At 49.8% G+C, this 20,391-nt stretch overlaps 7 protein-coding genes across 8 annotated transcripts, besides 2 other annotated features; 2 read left to right on the top strand and 5 right to left on the bottom strand.

Annotated features, from left to right (window-relative positions):
- Positions 1 to 1,050: 1,050 nt before the first annotated feature.
- Positions 1,051 to 1,881, bottom strand: EKO05_0000708 (uncharacterized protein; the record flags this gene model as incomplete). The annotated part of the gene is made up of 3 exons (XM_038936639.1): positions 1,051 to 1,122; positions 1,173 to 1,489; positions 1,539 to 1,881. The coding sequence occupies 3 exons, from the start codon at positions 1,879 to 1,881 to the stop codon at positions 1,051 to 1,053; spliced, it is 732 nt and encodes a 243-aa protein (XP_038803251.1).
- A 1,332-nt stretch (positions 1,882 to 3,213) lies between these two features.
- Positions 3,214 to 4,116, top strand: EKO05_0000709 (uncharacterized protein; the record flags this gene model as incomplete). Its single annotated transcript, XM_038944774.1, has 1 exon — positions 3,214 to 4,116. The coding sequence occupies one exon, from the start codon at positions 3,214 to 3,216 to the stop codon at positions 4,114 to 4,116; it is 903 nt and encodes a 300-aa protein (XP_038803252.1).
- A 95-nt stretch (positions 4,117 to 4,211) lies between these two features.
- On the bottom strand, positions 4,212 to 6,201 carry EKO05_0000710 (Maintenance of telomere capping protein 6; the record flags this gene model as incomplete). Its single annotated transcript, XM_038936483.1, has 2 exons — positions 4,212 to 6,059; positions 6,118 to 6,201. 2 exons carry the CDS (start codon positions 6,199 to 6,201, stop codon positions 4,212 to 4,214), a joined length of 1,932 nt encoding a protein of 643 aa, XP_038803253.1.
- Positions 6,202 to 7,219: 1,018 nt separating this feature from the next.
- Positions 7,220 to 9,452, bottom strand: EKO05_0000711 (uncharacterized protein; the record flags this gene model as incomplete). The annotated part of the gene is made up of 5 exons (XM_038936866.1): positions 7,220 to 7,426; positions 7,478 to 8,809; positions 8,952 to 9,054; positions 9,114 to 9,211; positions 9,309 to 9,452. 5 exons carry the CDS (start codon positions 9,450 to 9,452, stop codon positions 7,220 to 7,222), a joined length of 1,884 nt encoding a protein of 627 aa, XP_038803254.1.
- A 1,011-nt stretch (positions 9,453 to 10,463) lies between these two features.
- Positions 10,464 to 13,587, bottom strand: EKO05_0000712 (uncharacterized protein; the record flags this gene model as incomplete). The annotated part of the gene is made up of 3 exons (XM_038936785.2): positions 10,464 to 10,622; positions 10,674 to 11,906; positions 11,959 to 13,587. The coding sequence occupies 3 exons, from the start codon at positions 13,585 to 13,587 to the stop codon at positions 10,464 to 10,466; spliced, it is 3,021 nt and encodes a 1,006-aa protein (XP_038803255.2).
- Positions 12,913 to 12,958: a tandem repeat.
- Positions 13,199 to 13,262: a tandem repeat.
- Positions 13,588 to 15,069: 1,482 nt separating the features above from the next.
- EKO05_0000713 (uncharacterized protein) lies at positions 15,070 to 16,993 on the bottom strand (the record flags this gene model as incomplete). 2 transcript variants are annotated; one of them, XM_059635481.1, is made up of 4 exons in its annotated part: positions 15,070 to 15,889; positions 16,000 to 16,805; positions 16,854 to 16,938; positions 16,991 to 16,993. In XM_059635481.1, 4 exons carry the CDS (start codon positions 16,991 to 16,993, stop codon positions 15,875 to 15,877), a joined length of 909 nt encoding a protein of 302 aa, XP_059491464.1. The 2 variants fall into 2 exon arrangements, with proteins under 2 accessions (XP_059491464.1, XP_038803256.1); XM_038936443.1 differs by having other exon boundaries at positions 15,070 to 16,805.
- A 1,994-nt stretch (positions 16,994 to 18,987) lies between these two features.
- Positions 18,988 to 19,981, top strand: EKO05_0000714 (uncharacterized protein; the record flags this gene model as incomplete). Its single annotated transcript, XM_038936812.2, has 2 exons — positions 18,988 to 19,673; positions 19,723 to 19,981. 2 exons carry the CDS (start codon positions 18,988 to 18,990, stop codon positions 19,979 to 19,981), a joined length of 945 nt encoding a protein of 314 aa, XP_038803257.2.
- Positions 19,982 to 20,391: the final 410 nt, after the last annotated feature.

The raw sequence follows: 20,391 nt of genomic DNA on the forward strand, positions 1-20,391 counted from the left end.
GTTACATTCCCAATCATCATCCCCGAACACAGTAGCGACTTACCACTGAGAGAGTAATCTTGTTAAAACAGGATCTTTATTTTGTTTTCCTTCCGTGCCTTCACGGCTCTGGCCGTGCTCTGCAATTTGCTCCACTCCCTCACCAACTCCATCTTGATTTTCCACCTCGGCCTTAGTTCTCTTCGCTAGCATTCTCGTTCGCAGCTTTGCATGTTTCAGCCTCCACGTCGAGATTTTGACGAGTCGAGCTTGGACTCGTACCGTCCTCTTCAGGTTTGATTTCGCTGTGCTTACGCTTCTTTTGTGCAACGATTCCTACTAACTTGGTTCCCAGTCAAAAGTCTTACCGGAAACTTGCACAGGTCGTCCGAGCTGCTCCACGAGTTGTTTGCTGTCAAAAGGTACGGTGTGGGTAACGTTTTATTATTATCAGAGATGCTCCCACCAACAAGTCGTTTGTCATTCTCGGTGTGAATCTGAGCCCAAGGTCAGGTCTGATCGTCCATTGCCAATTCCATGTTCATTTATGACTGCTTCTCGGTCCAAAGATCTATCGTCGTGCGAACTTCGTGGAAAATGCGACAGCGGCGAGTACATGATTGATGGGCTGCGCACGATCTCCGATTCCTCGTCATCAAAACATCTACAAAAATCGGTTGACGCCGATGACGCAGGTAATATCCACACTTATTCATCGTGTTAGCTCAGCTTACTTAAGTCTCTGGGTAAGCGTTTGTAATGCAGGTGCTCAGTACGAAATTGATTCTTCTTGGGATGAATATAGCGAAAGTAAGTACCAAACGTCGCAAGCAAACGAGAATGAAGTCGCTATGCTAGCTCGTCAACTGAGTCCCCAAAGCAAGGCTGTGTAAAGGCAACCGCAAGCTGATGAGGCGAGAGAACCATGTTAGGAATACAATGGACTTGGTAAGATGAGAATTGCAAGATTAATCTAATCGTGGATTCATACGCCATTCTCGAAGCACTAGCAGCACGATGGTGAGCTCGAATATAGCGGGAATACACCTCCAATTGATCAAGATGAAATTGCTAGATATCCTTGCCATCTTCATCGGGATCGGGGTAGCTTCTCTTCACGAGATAGTGGCTACTTTGCCACTTCTGCACTTCGTCAGTTTTGGATACAAAAGAGTAGATGGTGGTGAACTCACCACGGCCTTTTGGCTGTCGAAATATTCTCTCCACTTCGGGTTTTCACCCAAGACTACAACCACATCCCACGGCCACTCCTCGCGCTCTAGCTCTGCGACTGTAAGATAAGTGTGTGTGGTTTCCTTTCCCAGCGTCTCGTATAAGCCAGCTTTAAACACTGTCGCGTTCTGAATCTTGAACATACGAAATCGCAGAACTTCAGGCGAGCTTGCAATTGTCGGCGCAGCCTCAGCCTTGTAGAAATCGAGGACTTCCTTCTCTCTGCCCTCCTCAACTTGCCACTCCATCACAGCTACACTTGCTATATCTGCATATTCTGGTTATCTGTTAATATTTGGCCTCCGTGAGGCTACACATATGCATACCGCCTTCCCAATCATCAGCTTGCCACCTCTTCAATTCCTCGTACGTCCTGACATCGAGTCTTGCGTGCTCTAGCCCACCAGCCATTGCGGGACGATTGCTCTCGTCATACGTTGCGGCGGTTGCCTTATTCGCATCATCCACCTCGTACAGAGTGAGCCATTTCCAGGGAGCTTCTTGGGTACCGATACCGTCAACTTCAGCACCAAGGCCCGTCCCTACAAGCTCACAATGCAGTGCGTGCTGTGCAAGCTTTGAAGTCGTGGAGGGTATATACTCGTCTTCGTACCACTGCGTCGAGGATTGCGACATGTTCGCCGCCCAAGCACATATTATGCCCGACATTTTGACTGTGGTCGAATGGTGTCGAGAGATGAAGTTGCAAACGCAGATGCTACCGTAAAGCTGGCTCGGAACAGATATGATGAGCGTGAGGGTCCCGTTAATGTTGCTGTAAATCGAGGTATCTTGGGAGTCGGGATACAAGCTTACGTCGATCATAAACTAAACTTTCCTTGTTTTTGAAATGAACTTTGGTCCACATCCATAACCAATGATGAGGCCAATTATACCGCAACCGGCTCTATCAAGCATTTCTTCGGCGTTTGATTGGCTCGAAAGTTTTGCCGAAGAATTATAACGTCTTAACAAAAATAGTCTATGCTGTATCTGGTATAGCGATAAGCGACGTTGTGGGAATCGTAGGACCAAACGAGTCGTGCACCTGCAGCGCTGTGGTGTGAGGAGTCTTTGTGTAACGGGACCCAAACTCACTCATTGACTAGGTTTTGCTTGTATCTTTGAAATGTTCTATCGACTGTTTTCAGAACTATCGTGTCTCTGTTCGAAGATCACATCTAAATAACGTTTCATGATATAGAATCGAATACCGCGAGATAGCGGTGTGTGATTTCGGCCCTTCTAAAGCGGGCCGATTGCGACTTATCTCATGGCACTACGGTATGCACACAGAACCTGCATCACTTGGGCACACTGAGATGGAAGTACCAGACTGTATTAGGAATAAAGTTGCAAAGATGAGGCTTGGAGCCTTGTCTAAGGTCGAGGCTCGCTGTTGAACATTGATTGTGTCACGCCAGCAGTCTCATGATCGTGGCCTTCATACACTGTGGTTAGCAAGACACAGACCGTCCAGTCCGGAACTGTTCCAGCGGATCGACTTTGATGATTGCAGATGAATGAACAGGTGTGAGTCGCGGATGGGTGAACGGCTGCGTACGCAATTCCACTGTTGTAATCATCCACTCAATGGCGTTGTTCCTGCAACACTAGGCTTGTTGAAAACGGCTCAGGTCAGACTCGACTGGGTGCCTGCCTCTTAACGCTCTTAGAGCTTGTGATGGCAAATTCTTATAATATTTTCTCTTTCTGTGACATTGCGTTGTGCCTACGTGCAGGCCATAGAATGTAATAGCATTGTTGCAGCTTCCCTTGCAGCGAACTTACTTAATCCTCCAAAGGCTTTCACCGCACGTCACGTGTGGTGAGCCGGAGAGGCTAGAATGTCCCGATCCACTGTGCAGACACACTGACCTGATGCCAGAACACTTAATAGATATTCTTTTTCTTTCGGTAGCTTCTTTTGACCCATCTGCAGAACAGTGTCTGTCAACCGCTTTGCAAGACATATTTGCTTGTCGAAGAAAAATTTCCAACATGGTCTGCCGCAACGAACACCCCACAGATACCAATAGCGTAGGTCTGACCGCCATGTTGTGTGAGCTGCGTTTGGAGCGCATCGCGCAAACCTGGCGAGATCGGTGCACCGTCAAACACAACATTTGGGCAAATGAGTACAACCGCCGTATAGAAGAGAAGAAGGCACAAGAAGAAGATGACAAGATGTTCATAGAGAAATGCACTGTTTGGTGGAAAGAGTGTCGAGAGTTGGCGAACCAGCTGCGCGCCCTATTCCATAAATTCAGGACCAACCACCCTGTTACGCCAGCTGACTGGGAAGCTCTAACGGCAGGAAAGGAGCGCAAAGTCTTTGCAGTTCTGTCGACTTGCTATCCAAAAGAGACGTGGCCGCGATCCGTGCCATATTTGAATTTGATTGCGCACGCGCTATACGAAGAGGAAGAGGATGACCGCCGACTATGGTACATGGAGCAATATCTGGTGGCCATGGAAGATATCAGGCGACGAGGCGAAGAAGTACTTGGGACGAAGCGGATTATGGGTAACTCTTCTGCTAGAATTAGCTTTCAGGCACCGTTGACTGAAGCACAAGTACTAGAAAATCGAGAAACGCTGCGCGTCAAAAAGCAACAGCTTCAGGCTGATAAAGCGCAATTCTTTGCAGAACTATACGACTTTATCCTTGCCAGACTGCACGGCCATGTGGTTTTGGACGGAGGCTGGGATGTTGATGTATGGGCTGAATCGGTACTCGAAGAGATTGGTATCATCGCAACTGATGAAGTGAAGGAGCACGTGGTCCATTTCGTTCACCAAATGTCGGATGAGCCAATCGACGAGTCTGAAGATATGGCCAATGTAGCTTTTGAGCAGGACATCAACTGCGAGGGAGAGTTCTTCTTGCCGTATGATGTCTAGTAGATACTGTCGGAGATAACAATGGGGCACTCACTACAAAACATGAACAGTGGCAATATTCGAGATCATAATAGGAAACAACTCACTTTATTCAATCAACTGGGCACGCCTTCATAATCCCATCCGCCAACCATCTTTCTACTTCTACCCCTTCTGTCTTCCCTTCTATTCGATGCACACTTGACAAAAAAGGTGAATACCGCTAGAACAAAGATGATGACAGCGGCTACCGTAGGTATAACCACTATGCGCGTACGATTTGTGTCTGTGGATTGAAGATATGGACATGTGCCATTGATGCCGATGACCCAACAGTCTGGAGTATTAAGCTGATTGAGATTGATGTAGATTGGCTCGTTGGGCTTGCTGGAGTTCTGCAAGGCAGCGAAAAGATGTGCATTTTCGAGCGCAGTGTGCGGAACAGCGAATTGTAACGGCGAGCGACATAGCGCAGTGGCGCTATTGAAATCGGAATTATCAGACGAGATTTCCCAATAGTATGGTTGTTGTGGGTTCTGACAAGCTCCGCGATATCGACTACGACAGTCCGTCACCTCCCATCGGCCAGGATAGGAAGAGGTGCTCATGACTGCACAGCGATTGGCGGTGGAACTACTTCTCGTCACGTTTAAGGGTTGGCCTGGTGCCCATGACCAGAGGGTTGAATGCACATACGCGGCATAAGGCAAGGGATTTTTGTCTGCTGTGGTGCTTGCGAGTGACTGGTTTAAGAAAGGAATAATACCGCAACGGGTCAAGTTAGACACAGATGAGATTGGACTCATGAGGTCGGGGTTGGTATCGATGTTCACTGTTGGTGGCAACGCACGAGCGAACGACGAGTTTGTCTGTAAAGTAATCGTGTTTTCGACAGACGGGAAGTAGCATCCAGAACTAATTTGTCCAGTAGTATCGAACAAGACCGGTCGCTGATTGGTAATGGTACCGGGAGGAAATATGTCTTCCAAATCGCCGCTGATATCGTACGCCGTCATCTGGTCATCGACTGTGCCATAACTCGTGATGAGGCGCTTCAGGTCCTGAAACTCCATCAACACCTCAGTCGGCCAACCACTTTGGGTGAAGATGTTGCCTGCTGAGTTCTGAGAAGATTCGTAGTAGCCCTGTGCAGGAAGGTTTTCCCACTCCACGTCATACCAGCTACTGTTCAGATTCGCACGCTGCTCTGCTAGGGTTTTTGGAGAATACAGGACGCTCGAGAGGTTACCGTTCACGATGTCACTCAAAAGATCGCCGGATTTTGGTACTTGATCTTCAGTGAGCTGCGGTGCCGGGCCATTCGGGTTTGAGAGAGTTGCTGCAGCATGGATGTTGAGATTGAGGAACGTGACAAAGGCGCCGGTCGTTGTGGATGTCTTGTCGAGAAAGTCTTCCAGCAATCCAGTCAAAAGACCTAAAGTCATTTGTGAGGTGCAGTTGTAGCGTCCAATCTGCAAGATTGGGGGACCCTTCACAGTCGGAAAGCTGATTATAGTCGGCTGTGCGGAGGGACTTGTTGGACCAGGCGAGCTTGAGGGTAACGGGTTTTCCACTGTGACAGATGATAACTCAGATTGACTCGATGCCGAACCACCCTGACGAACTTTCAGTGGCGCTGGCATCGTCGCAGTAGTCTCTGGTACTCTAGCATTCGCAGTCCCTGTAGAGACGGAGATAGTCGGACCAGAGATTACAGGTGCATCGCTTTGAACTTCGGTATCATTAAGCGGAAGCTCAACCGGACACAGACTCCATACTGATCGTAATGCATCCCAGTAGACGTCCACCTCGAATCTAGGGAATCCGACTCCAAGGAGATTGGAGAAGCACTTCTGAAATGCGTTGTGCTCAAACTGGTTGTCAACAAAGCAAGCTTGCGTCAAAGAGACTGCCGCCAAGGTATGGAAGTCAATGGGGATGCGGAGCCCGACATCACGTTGCGCCTGTATCACGTCAACAATGTGTCCTTGCACATAGCCAGGCCAGATGACTGTCACATACCCGAAATGCTTCACTCCAAGGTTGTATCCAGCGCGTATTTACAGCATCTTGGTCCGGGTCGTAGAGGTTGTTATTGGACGACATTGCTCAGAGCGATCATTGAAACGCCGCGTGGCGTGTCGCAATGCACACACTGTTGTCCTCAAACAGACACACCAAATGAACAATGCGTATTCAAGACATTAGGCTAATAACAACAACACAGAAGGACTGATGGAAACGATGACATAAGGGATGGGGTTGTGGGCGTGAACACGCCCCTGCTCTCGGAAGTTCTGGAAGATGTTCGACGCTAGTACGCTTACGGCGATGCCAGTGAGACCCTGGCCAATCATATGAATGACATGCTGCAGCAGTCCAACGTGAATACTGTTGAGTGTTGACAAAAATTGATAACAGCTTTGGACTCCTGACCCTTGCTCACATCTTGTGGGTTCGTAGTATTCAATATGAAAGAAGTGAGTTGAAAGAATATGCCCGAAACCGATACAAAAGGAAGAGGCGTCGACTCTTGACCAACAGAGTTGTTAACTACCACCAACACAGAAGCTAGTCGTGATAAGGCTAAGTCTACTCATCTTCGGTATGCTTGGTGTATGTGATTGTTGGTGTTAAGGCTCACTCGGACGTAGATAGATAAGTCCTGTCAGAAAAGTAGTAAACTACGTTGGTAGCTGGTATCGTAGAGCGATAGGAGAGGCAAACATACACGATTTGTGCAACAGAAAAACAGCTGAAGCAGACTCATCATGTTTCGATGTTTTTACCTTCTGAAACCGCGCATACTTCCTCACTTACGCTGATTCGAAGCAAACACTGCCACAAATTTTGTTCCCTGCACAGCCTTGTTAGCCTGTGATGTATCTCTGGCCACTCGTAATTTAGCTGATACGCCACCGATGTGGTGCCGCTACTAACGAAAGGCTGTTCACCAGGGCAGGCGGGCTGAGTCTACAGAAGACGGCACAATTTTGTGTCGAGCTCTTGACAATAACTTTCTTCATGGCATCAACGATTATATTCATCCAGACAGAAAAGCTTACAACATAGGTATCAAACCCGGTAAATCTACCTCAATAGCTAAACAAATCGCAAGCCCCAATCACCACAGGATGTCCGCAAACGCCGTCCTCAACACCTCCGTCCGCGTCTTCTGCATCTCAGGCGCAATGCCTACCAAATCCAAGATCTCAAGGCACTTCCTCGCATCCTCTTTCGCAAGCCTTAGTAAAGGGTCGGTGCTCGGAGGCCCGTTATGACCAGGCGATAATGGCTGCTCCTGTTGCCCAAGGATGCGCGCTATGAGGAGCTGATTCTTTCAGTATAAAGTTTCACAGTATGTCAATATAGGACAACTTACCGCTTCCTCAAAAGCTCTATGCTGAAACACCCACCACACACTCGCATCGATCCTAAGATATTCCCAAAAATGGAAGAAACTCCGCACCGCCATTCTCGCGGCCTCAAGGCAGCCTTTGACCTCGCATGTATATCCCTTGGTCGGGTTTTCGTCGCTTTGTATGACCATGACGCAATGCCAGAAGTTGCTCCTGAAAAATAGGTTCTGCCGTAAGGAGCGAGGGGAAGATAGGGCCATCTTCTGGATCGTAGCGTCGTCGGAGGCAGTCAGCTCCGGAGGGAAACTGCGGTGCAAATCAAAGTACTCTTGTACAAGCGCCATTTTTTGTGCAAGGGAAGTGGTAAGCGGTGTGGACAGCGAGCGAGGCATGCAGACCGTGCGGGAGACGAGGTTGGCCATGTGCCACATGGAGCGAATGTAGCGGCGATCAGCAAGTTCGTATGTAGGATATACATCTTTGATTGAGGCGATATGGGTAATGCTCATAGGGTTGATAGCAGTGTCGGTGCTGCCATTTGAAGATCCATTCGGCATGGCATAATCATCAAGCTCATCTCCTAAAGATTCGGGCCGCACGTCGGAAAACGTCGTTGTTGGTGGAAGCTTAAGCAAGACCGTGAGGAAGGTGTCTTGAAAGAAGATGGCTTGCCAGAGCTTGCGCCGCTGCTGTTTGTCGCTTCGTGAACAACGAGATGCTATGACATCTGGGTCTCGGTGTAGACCCATTGCATATGCTTGTCGTACTAGGACACCGCCGAATGCCCAGGCATCAGAAGCGTGATTGTCGTTCATAAGGAAATACCCTATAAGTACCATGGCCTGCAACGTCCTGACCGAAGCTCTGCTCAGGTACGACGACAATCTCAGGGCCTGCTGCGCCGCGGAAACGTAAAACTCCGCTATCTGCGCTCGTTCATGATTGGAAGGTGTGTGAATGAACTGGGTACCCATAGCATACACCACAAAATGCAGGGCAACCACTACCGGGTCAGCAACCTGCCTCTCTTCTGGCGACATTGCCCAGAAGCGCTCATAGTCAGCATAGAAGTTCCGCCGATGTATCATAGGATATACGGGATCTACAGCATCGAAATACTTATCGACAAGAATATCGGCTTGCTCCTTCGCGGGCAATACACCCACAACTTCAGCTATGCCGCCGCGACTGGTCCAGTAGTTGGCGAAGGGATGTTCAGAGCCAAGGCCAAAGAATGGCTGTGGAGCTCTGCTCGAAAATGGCACATTGGACAACAGAAACGGCGATGATCCAGACGACGAAAGAGACACGCTGCGATATTGCGCCCTTACTGGTGTTGGCACCTGAGCATGTGCCTGTCATGTGGGTCAGCCACTGCCAGTAAATTGGTCCGTGCATGTGGCATGTCCAAGCCATCCGCGTGCAGCCGAAGTGCCCAGGAACACCCGTTCATGCGGATCTGGTGTAACGGGAATAACAAGAAAATCGGACAATTACCTGAAGAGGAAGTGGATGAGACTGCGTGTCGCTGCCAAGCTGGAGTTGTGCGGGTTTCTGCTGCTGCTTTCTAGGTCGTCCCGAGTTACGCGCAGCGCCATCGCTGTAGGATTGCTTAGCAACGGCGTGCACGAATCGTGTACAGTGTAGTATGCAACTCACCCATCTTGGGATGTTGCAATCAAGTTCGCTATGACTGAGTATTTACATACTGACTGTCTCTTGATGCACGCCAGACAATGAGGTCGACTGCGATCACACTGCGCGCAGTGTCAGTTTGGCGCTTTGTCGAAATTATGACACGGACAACTCATCAATACAGACGCCAGCAATTCGCAACGCAGGGACAAAACATACTTTGGTCTTACGCTCGACGCATTCTTCGCAACTCAGAGTAGGTTTGTTTCTCTTCTGTTTCTTCTTCGGCGGTCCGCCGCCTGGCGTGAGCGAGGAGGATGACGCCTCGGGACTTGTTGAGGGATATACAGCCTCTTCCTTCATGATGCGCTCGGCGCATGCGCCCTTACACTGTAACTGGCGGCACGGGAAGGATGTCTGACACTGGCTGATACTGCATGGATGTGGCGCGAGGGCGCTGTGCAATGTGACGGGAATAAGTGGTGGTGTTGTTTCCACGAGCCCCAGAAGGTTTCCGAGGGATTGTCGTGGGGATTTTCGTGGGGAGATCCAGCCACGCCAAGACAGGTCACGGTGAGGTCTAGAACACGATGGTTATAAGTCCGTCAGCCGCTAGTTGCACGTCAATCCAGATGTTCAAGATGTGGAACTCAGACTTCTGGGTCATAGCACTAGGTGGCAGAAGAAGTGGGTGATTTGCGATGGAGTGGGCAAGGGAGATTGGCTGATGACGACTGCATGACTTAGCATGACATAGCATGTGTAGATTGGCTTTACCGACGTCAAGACCGGTATAGCCGGTGCGAAAACCGCTAAGATAGTTAGCTGATCTGAGAATAAAACCGGCGAGATTGCATCGCAATTGGTGTTGCCAGATGCTGTGTTGCAACTGTGCAGTACACGGGAACGATACATGCGCAGACAACACAGCTATCGAGTAGGGTTGTGTAAGCGATTACCCACCTTTGTCACTAACCAACTTGTGACTTATCAAGAAAAAGTTAGTATCTATGCAACCTTTGAAATCCAAGAGAATGTGTTGTTCAAGTCAGTTATGACGTATGTGTTTATGTGATGAGATGAAAAACACAACCAGTGAGTGTGAGGAGATTGTCATGGAAAGCAAAGACTCGCATCACCACGCATGCATCATACCCATCGCCCAGCACAATCTTTAGGGATCTACAGGCATGTGTGCGTCCCAATACCTCGCCTTTCTACAGGGTCTCGTATCTGCCATGTTGTTCGTCGTAATACTCCACGCCTGTGCCAATCGAGACGTGGTCTGCTGCGTGAGAGTCGAGCCCTAGAGTCAGACAGCTCTTGCCAGCATAATATGTCAGGATCTAGGTTCTAAAAGAGCGTGCAAAGACTTTAGGTGTAGTGCAGCATGGCATCGCGGTATCCCTTGCCGCCTCGCATATCGTCTTCGAAAGCCTCAGCAACCTCTAGAACACGCTTAATGTGCTCCATGCCGAAGGCGGCGCCCTCGGACAGTGCGATGGATTGGCCGGTTTTGACCGTGTTCTTGATCTGTAGAAGGCTGTTAGTGAGGCTACAAGAGTTTGTAGTAAGGATACACACCTGGCGTCCATTCATGTTCTTTTTGCTCAACTCGTCAAAGTCCAGCTCTTTGAAAGGCTTCTTCTCGCTCCGATCCTTCCCCTTCCCTTCTTGAAGTTCCTCCATCGCCATCTTCTCTACCTTGCCCACGTGGTGTTGCCAGATCTTCTTCCTCGCTGGCGGCTTCAGGTTCTCGTACCGAATACCCATATGGATACGGCTTTGGAACGCCTCATCGAAGGTCTCGACACGGTTTGTGGTCAGAAAAAGGATGCCTTGGTAGTATTCTGTAAGCCTAAGAAACACCGAGACAAGGCTGTTGCGGTGAATATCATGCGGCTGGCGCGCTTCAAGGAAGACATCAGCTTCATCAAGAAGTAAGATGGCGCCCCAAGAGTGCGTTATGTCCATGATGCGATTGAGATCACGCTCCAGACTGCCGGAGTTGGTGCCAAGCTCGCCGGCTGAGACGGCATACAGAGGGCACTTGAGGTATTCTGCAATGGACTCGCCGGTAAGAGTTTTACCAACTCCTGGAGGGCCGTGGAGCACAACGTTCAGCCCTTTGCCTTTGCCTTGGATAACATCGTCAATTGTCCGAGCAGCATTGAAGCGATGTGATGAGACGAGACCTTTCAAATTAGATTTAACGCGGTCGGGCAGAACAAGGGATTCGAAGGCTTCAGCGTTCCATTGTATCTCTTCGATACCGGAAAGAGAAAATTCCAGCCAGAGTTTCTCAGAGAAGGCAAAGCCGAGGACTACGGGTGAAGCGATGAGAAGCTCTTCCTCGGTGAAGATGTGGCGCGCCATATGACCATCTTCGTCCATCTCGAGCTTCGACGTAGCGTTTTCTCCGACACCGTTCTCGGCATCGACCTGACTCTGGAATACTGTGATGGGATGCTTCTTGCCTTTGCTGTCTTTCCACAAAACAACGCGTAATGGGTCCTTCTCAGGTCTCTCGCTACCTGACAGGTCTCCATCATCCTCTTCATTCGAGTAGCAGCAATCGTCGCTCACTTCCTGTTCCTCATCTTCCCGGTCCAGCTCGTCTTGTTTGATGTAAGACAGTGGGTAGTTTGGCTGTATTCGGCGAAAAATCGCAGGATCGATCATGACACGGCCGTTAATGTTGAACTTGGCGATTGTGTTCTTAACCTTCATGTAAGCGATACCCTTCTGTAGACGGTAGCTCATCCCTTGAAGCGCAACAAATTTCTTGCCTCGCTCGATGAGTTGCTTCTGAATATTCTGCTTCGTAGTCAGTTGCTGGTCGCCTTCGTTGCTTATACTCCTTCCTTACCTTCAGATCTTTGTGATACTCCAACGGGTACGCGACAAGACTGGTGATCTTTTTGTGCCCCTTGAAAGCCTTGATTTCAGTTTGATGATCTCCGAAACCAAAGACTTTACCATCATACTCAAGATAGCGACCGTTGATCATCCAGGACTTGGCCCCACTCAGCCAACTCTCGTACTCAAAACACTGGTCGACCTTGAAACATCTCGGATCATCTTTGTTACCGTATGTGGGCGTATAGACAATCGTATCCGGTTTGAACAGTGCCCAGCACAAGTCGTATGTAATAGTGCCCGCCTTGAGCAGGGGCTTCAACGCCTTCCGAGTCGCAGCAAAGTCCTCATCGATGTAGCCCAGTAGTAATTTGCATTGAGCAATCTCTTGCGTGAGCTTCTTTCGATCCTTGGATTTTCTCGTGCGTTTCAGTTTGGGCTTCATAGTATGTTTGACATACTGCTTGATTTCGTTGTAGTGATGGAACAGCGTATGAGGGTCAACTTCGGGAGTATCCTCAACGAGACTAACGTTCTTGCACTCTTTCAAAATAACCTGAAGTGCACTTCTCAGAGCTTTTGACTTGATGTCCACAAGCGTCTCATGATGCTTGCCTTCCCAGTTGAACCTTCGCCGTACAGTGAAAACACATTCGAACTCATCCTTTTGGTCGGCCGTACTTTCAATGAGCTTGTAATCACGGAGCTTGGTATCCCACACCTGGTCAATGCGCTTGAACTCATGTGCGTTCTTTTTGGCTAGCGACTTGGGTAACCGCGGTGTGATACCAACTGTGGCAGCATTCGTAGCAGCGAGTTGTTCCGTCTTGAGGCTCCGCAAGATAGCATCCATCTTTGCTACTTGCGTGTTAATATCATCCCCAGGAACCGGAAATTCAAGGATTACACCCGGAGAAAGGGGCGCGTCTTCGCTTTCGGATGCAGACGCAACGAATTCCACAAGCTTCTTGACTCTGCGTTTTGTCTTGGCCCTTTTGCGTTCTGCCTTCACGTCGTCGGAAGTAGAGTCTGAGTCGCTGCTGGAAGAGGTGTTGGAGGATAACTCAGACTCATCATCATCGCTAGAGGTCTCATTTCTCTTCGACTTCCTCTTGGATTTTGATTTGGCTTTGTGGGTCTTATGACTGCTTCTCCGTGTTCTGTTGCCATCCGTCTCAGAATCTGAGGTCGTATCTAAGCCCGACTCGATCGAGGTTCCGCAAGTATCGTCGCTTGAGTCGTCACTCAGATCTGCCTTCTTGATCCTTCTCTTGCTCTTCCTCTTCTTCAACTTTGCTTTGATCTTGCTCCTGCGAGTTTCCTGCGTCTTTACGGCTGCTTTACGTTTCTTCTTACGCTTGCCTTTTTCGTGGTCGACACTGTTCTCGGATTCACTCTCTGCATCGCGAGTGTCACTATCAGACGACTCTGTGTTCTTAGGCTTCGAGGTCTTTGACGATTTCTTTGCTGGCTTGTTCTTCTCAGTCCTCACTTTTTTGGCACCAGTAGCAGCGATTGTAACTTTGCTTTCTTCGTTGACGGTGGGAGGCGATGGTGGCGGCGCAATCATTGATTCTGGTTCACTGTTTGGCGTTGTTTCAGCTACTTGAATCTCAGTTTGGTCTTGATTGGTCTCCATATTAGATCCTTCTAAAAAGATATGGTCCATCTCTGAGGTCACTGAAGGAGTGGGGAGAACGATGGGCGAGGAGTTCAAACTTTCTGACAGTTTAACCTCCACTGGACGAGGTAGCGAAGAAGTCTTCGGGGTGGAATCTGTGCTCTCTGAATGATTCATAGATTGTAGAATGGGTAAGCTTGAAGCTCAGCTGAGAATCGAACTTGTGGCTGTTTGCTTAATTGTTTAGCGAAGCATTTTGAACTTGGTTGAATGTGAAGAAGTTGAGTAGTTAAAACTGTACAGTGCAACGAGAAGCACAGGCTCAAACAAACCTTTTATCTGCCGGAAGTATGGATGGCTATCTGATCCGCTTCGGGCAGCTTCTGCCTTCGCTTCCGCCCTTGATGGGTATCTGACTTTGGGGAAGGCTCCAGCAGAGTGCTGTCCTGCAAAGGTATTGGTACGTGACGCCCCCTCAGGTAGTCAAGATTTCGAGTAATATGGAGGCACAAGACTGAAAAGTCTCGAGAGTACACAGTTCCCCGCTTCTCCACCTGTCATTGCAGTTATATAGGCTGCTGAGCTTGAGCCTCATGCAAGTGCAGACAGATCGCACGTCAGAGATCCTAGGCAAAAATTGGGAAATACACGACAGCGTGCATCTGCAACGTGGATTGATCGGTGGTGATCGAGTGGTGTTAGGCAGAGCGATATACAAGGCTACCGGTGAACTTAGGGCGAATCCGATGTTGCGTGGCTTCAGCCTTGCCGAAGCGCGGTTGATATGCCCTTGGTTCTGAAGCTTGGTGGTAAGACTTCTACTTGAACATTGATTCACAATAGCAATGTTCGCTCTCCGAACCTATTTTAACGGGACTTTTGACCTGTTCTTATGGTACATTATCACAGCGGTCCGCAAGGTTGTACGTTGCGTTGCGGCTTGACATCCTAAATGTACACGAAACGTGTACGCATCTCTGTTTGCGGCATGCTGATTTGAGATGGAAGCCGACGCACTTGGTGGTTACACACGAAGTGATGGTGATCGAGTCCACTGGTCGCAGTGATGCGTGAGACGACGCTAACGACTCGAAGCGAGCAGTGCTGACGGAAGGTGCATGTGAGCATCGCCTCACTTTCAAGCACAGAAGCACAGCACTCGAGCTTTTGGTCGTCGGCTTTAGCTTGCCGGGCGCGTAACCTCAGCATTTTTGCTACAGTATATCATGTAAAATTGCTGCTGAAATGGTATATCTAAAGTATGGCAAAACACAGTCGTCCCAGTCAAAGCTGAACCGTGCTCACTAGCACGTGCGCCCTGACACTCCGCGCCTTCAATGCATCCTGCAAGCTACAGCATATACACGTAGATGCTTCGTGCACTTATCTGATACGCCGCATCACTTTCTGATGGTATTTTCCTCAACACACCAGCGCCAAAGCCTCGTTCTCCAGTCTGTGTGTTGAAGATCACGCGCGCTGCCAGCAACTTTGTGCATCTCAATTTGAGAGCTTACTCCTTCCCACGTGGCCAAGTCCATGTTCCTTCGCATCCTTCATCTCGCCTTCTGGCTTCCCGTCGGGTAGGTCGCCCGTCGAAGCTGCGCCAGACACGTGGTACTTCACGTTGTCGATGATCTTTTCTACATGACGCGTGCCTTTGTGCGAACCTACAGAGGGTGGTCTCGAGTGCGCCGCTGAGCCCTCGGGCTGACTTGTCAAGATGGGTTGCGAGGCTGTCGCCTGCGGCCCTTTGCTGTTCCCGCTAGTTTCCAGACTTGTCCTTGCACTTGTGGAATATTGAAGGACTTCCTCGCCATTAGGACCGTGTGATCGGACATCTCTGGTATCGCTATCATCGCTCTCGCCACTGTTCCGGCGGCCAGGCATCCTGATGGCGGTTTTGTTTTGCTCATTCGCGCTTTTGATAGCATCTGTATGGGTAAGATCGACCTCTGAATCGTCTGGGCTTGAGATACGCAAGCCAAGATCCTTGCCTTCACTCGGCTCGACACCTTTTGTGCCTTTCCAGTCTGTAGGGCCTGTCTGCCGAACTTCCTCGCCTTCCTTGGGCTCGGTAATGACAACGCCAGGTCGCCCATCCTCAGCATTGAGCGCGCGCCACACGACAGCAATGTGCTCAAATGCCTGCGTACCTTTGCGAGATGAACCTTTTATACCATCCATTGCATCCCAGTTGATCTCGAAGACGCCTGAATCGTCCGCCATGCCATTTTTCTCCGCGCCATTTCCTTCAAAGAACGTGTTGAACCAGACATGTGCGACCGCCGTGACCATGGTAAGATCAAACGCAGCCTTGCTGCGACGCTCGACGTCAATGTTCATGTCGTTCGTTGGCAGCACGACTCGCTTCGAAGGTCGGAAGACAACGTCGCCCGTGCCTGGGAGGAGACTTTCTTTGGAGCTCACCTGAGGGGTTGCAGTACCGTCTGCGTCACGAGTTACTTCCAGCGACGAGCTGCTGGCATTCTGAGAAGTGTCTTTGTTGCCGTCTTGCTGCGCGTTGGCCTTGCCAGATGAGCCACTCAGTCCATTCTTGTACATGACCTCATGCACTGCTTGTGCCATGCCCGTTGTCTTGACCTCGCCTCTCACAACCTCTCGCTCTTCCGTTGTGAATGTGTGGAAATTCTTGATGAGCTTACCATCCTCGACGAAGCCTTCAATCTGAATCTTGACGCCATCTCTCAGGCCCCAGCAGTGTACTTCCAACACTTCGACTTGTCTCTCCACGTACATCTTGCCATGCTTCGCCCAGCGGTCCACATATGTGAGCCACCGCAGCTGACTGGGTATGCTGACTCCCTTGTAGCCCATTCCTGGTCGCATGCGCCGCTCGGTAAATCGTTGTAGAGCCTTCTCCATCGGCCAGCCTTCCTCACTCATCAAGTAGCTGCAGCTTGCTGTACCTGATCTGCCTTTTCCGGCTTTACAATGTACGACCACTACGCGCCCCTCCTTCTCCTTCAACCAGTTGCGCATACTGGCCATGATGTTCGGTATGAGGGCGAAGGGGGGTGGATGGTGGTCAGGGAAAGGGTAGTGGTATACGCGATTGTAGACTTCGCTGTCTGGATAGCCAGTGCCCTCAGCGCGGAACTCCCATATTGCCCAATTATCGCCATGCTTCGAGTCGAGGAACTTTACAAGGGAGTCGAGAGGGTTTCGGTATGCGCGCTGGGGATAGGTGCCGCTGGGGCCTGATGTAGCAATGACTAAGAGAGGTCAGGTTGGTGTTCGGTATGAACAGTAAGGCTCCGTACTGTTGTCTGTAACATAGCACAGGTCAAGACCAGCTTCAGCGTGCCTGGCGCGGGGGCCAGCTACAATCTGTCTCAATATTGAGGCCTGATGGCATGTCAGCCTATGTCGCAGAGCGCACCATCCTCCTGCCACATACCATTGTGAAGCGTGGAAGGTATATGTTCACTTCTTAGGAGGCCTTCGCGCTACATGCCGAGTCCTGACGTTTGAGTGAATCACGCCTTCCTGATTCCTGGTTTGAAGCTTGGACCGTTAACGACGTCATCCCTGTCTGGCTCGCTAGCGGGACAACAAGCTTTCAGAAGCGTGAACCCTGCGTCTCCGTGGACTCTCCACACTAATTAAACCCCACCGTGTTTTGCCTCACCAACGTAAACGTGCTTGACTGTCTGAGGACGGGGCTCGCATTCCTCGTTTTTGCTGTCCTTTCTATTTTGTTTGCGATGCTCTGAAGAGCCTCTGCTGTTTGCGAAAAGGAGGCTCAGGATGCCGTGTTTCCGAGACCCAGCAATTCGCCGTGGCAGTATTGCGAGGCTTGCCGTGTTATCCGAATGAACCAGATAATGTCTCACTGCGTACTTGACGACAGACTGCGCTCCGATTGAATTGACATTGAATGGGCACAATCCCAACTATGAACAATGCATGTTTGTCGAGTGGTCAACGTTATGTCTTCTCATAGCTCCGTACAGCTCATGAACAATGCTATTGTTTCTATCTCTATGCAGAACCATGCATAATTTGCGCATTCCAGCAACCAACTCTATTCACACTTGCCCTTAAACATCACGTCTGTTCAAATAAAGCGATCGAAATCTTACCTCTCACAAAGGCCTATTCCTTACACATTAATGACCTACAAAGGTTGCACATAATTACAGTGACTCCATCCGTGAGTTAAGAGCTGAATTGGTGTACTCTCAGCGACTCTTCCAGCTTGAATAAAGATTAGCCCTCGGTCACTAAGGTATGTCTCTGCACATGGTTCAAACTCAAGGTGAGTACTACGCACCTTTTAAGGGGCATAGCTTATGAAGTTCGCTATTGAGTGAACACGGCGACTTAAAGTAAACTCCTGATCCATCTTCACCTCATCTTGGTCTCATCACTAAAACTTTGCGTTAGCCGCACCAATAGATGTTACGCTCATGGGTGTAAGCTGAAGGGTGAGTGACGCGACTTACGTTTAGCTAAGCTCAAAAAGAGCCAAGAAGTAGGGCGGCTGCAGCCAGTATCACCTGTGCGCTGTAAGAGAAAAACTGTTGTCAAGGGGAAGCTGAATGTTGATTGATACACCTGTTATTATACGAGTCGCCTCCCCCAACTTTTCTGGTCGCAACGCTCCAAGCTTCTTCAACCTAACACTCTCCGTTCTCCAACGCACTGCTCCACGCCTTTTCAACTCGACGCCATGGACGATCTGACCGACCTCAAGACCTACAATGATTCCAAACGCCTCCACATTGGCAATTCTCAAGACGACCGGGAGATCACAGCGACATGGCACAATCGAAATACTCGAGGCCGATCAGATGCGAGCAAGGGAACCATTAAGTATTTCATCAGAGATACGGATACCTTCTCGAAGAGGGGACAGATAGTCCCTTGCTGGTAAAGACCACTCGTAGCAGTGCAGCACGTGATGACTGGAATACGCTCTTTCCAGAAGGGCAACAAGCTCGAGTCTACAGTGAAGGCTCGACACCAGTCTGCATTGCGGCAGCAGGCACGCAGCCGAAGCCATCTAACTAGTAAAGGACTCAGAACGATGACGAGGTACCTACACCTGGGTATTGTATAAGCGGCAGCCCCTCAAACGTACTGCTGGAGGTCTTGGCGCTGATTTCAGCTGCGTTTCAGATTCAAGAGACGTCGCTGTAGTCTTTTGATACTATGCTAGGTTGCAGGTTTTTATAATAGATAGCATTGAATACCTTCTGTATTGTCAAGGACAGCCTAGGTGTTGGCTTGCAGCCGGCTGTTTTTGCAACGCGAGAGACGCGCTAGTACGGTAAGCTTGCGCATGGACCACCGCCCTGCATGAGCTCCAGTACGAAGTACCTCGTACACGCCGACGCTTCCCTTTTCCAACCACAGCATACGTGCATGTTTCGTTACCTCACCAAACGCGCAATGACAAGTGCTTATTACCTCGCGAAGCCTCCTAGTAGCCCCTTCAGTGGCCAGTCGCAAATGGCGTCCTCCGTTCCACTCGACGAGATACCGACCTTGACTCTTCTGTATAAGCTTAAGAAGATCGAACCCGCCGCAGACAGCGCTTCAACATACAAGCCAAATGCTACATACAACGACCGGATCAGCATTATCCGTCAAGACATCACCACGCTCGCTGTAGATTCCATCGTGAACGCTGCGAATACGTCATTGCTTGGAGGAGGAGGCGTGGACGGCGCAATTCACCGCGCGGCAGGTCCTGAGCTGCTAGACGAGTGCGGTACGCTCGGTGGCTGCGAAACCGGCAGTGCCAAGATCACGGACGGCTACGAATTGCCCGCCGACAAGATCATACATGCTGTTGGGCCAATCTACTGGAACAAGAGCAAGGACGAGGCAGCAAGACTACTAGCAAAGTGCTATACAACCAGTCTGCAACTGGCTGTTAACAATGAATGCAAGAGCATTGCGTTTTCGGCATTGAGTACAGGCGTGTATGGATATCCCAGCGGCGAAGCAAGTTTGGTAGCGTTGGAAACTGTTCGCAAGTTCCTTGAAGAGGGAGAAAAGGCAGACAAGCTCGATCGCGTCGTCTTCTGCAACTTTTTGCAAAAAGACGAGGATGCCTATTTCAAGAACATACCGTAAGCGAAACCTGGCTTGCGTTACCTGCTTGTACTAACGCATATATAGAACATTCTTCCCTCCTATCACAGAGGTCCATGCCAATGCTGACAACGGTTGTACGGAGGATGAGGAGGAGCACACCACCGAAGCAATCACCGAGATCCTTTCCCAGCTCCCTGATGCTCCAACTGATGAGCCTGTGGACATCGACGACGCCAAACTACCTTCGCAGAAGAAACAGAAGACGGAAGAGGTGTTGGACGATGATTTTGTCGTCGTCAACAAGGAAACAACGGACGGCGCAAAGCCAAAGGCGGAGCTTTGAACAAAGACTGTCATTACATGATGACTCCAAGGATGTAAACTGGTTTTACATAATGTTTTCTATGACATCGGCAAGTACTGGCGTTTTAAAACACGATTTTGCCCCGGGCACGACCGAAACGACGTTCAATGTTAATTACACGACACGGCCATTCCCATACGTGGACCTTATCCGAATTCCCAGCATGAAAATCGACCGGGAAATTCTCTAAACCCCACAAGTTTTCCCAAGAAATAAGAACATAACCAAGTGGAGAGCAGGATGGGGCCGTCTGAGCTTCGGAACCTGGGGTACCGCTAGTAGCAATGTCGGGGACGGCAACCACATCGACCCTGAAGTAGACTTCCGAGCCCGAAGTAAGCCCACGCTCGTTCACTCGCCAAGTGTGGGATGCCATACCCTTGCTATAC

The sequence above is a fragment of the Ascochyta rabiei genome, chromosome 1 (genome assembly GCF_004011695.2).
Source record: "Ascochyta rabiei chromosome 1, complete sequence".
In the NCBI taxonomy this organism is placed as follows: Eukaryota; Fungi; Ascomycota; class Dothideomycetes; order Pleosporales; family Didymellaceae; genus Ascochyta; species Ascochyta rabiei.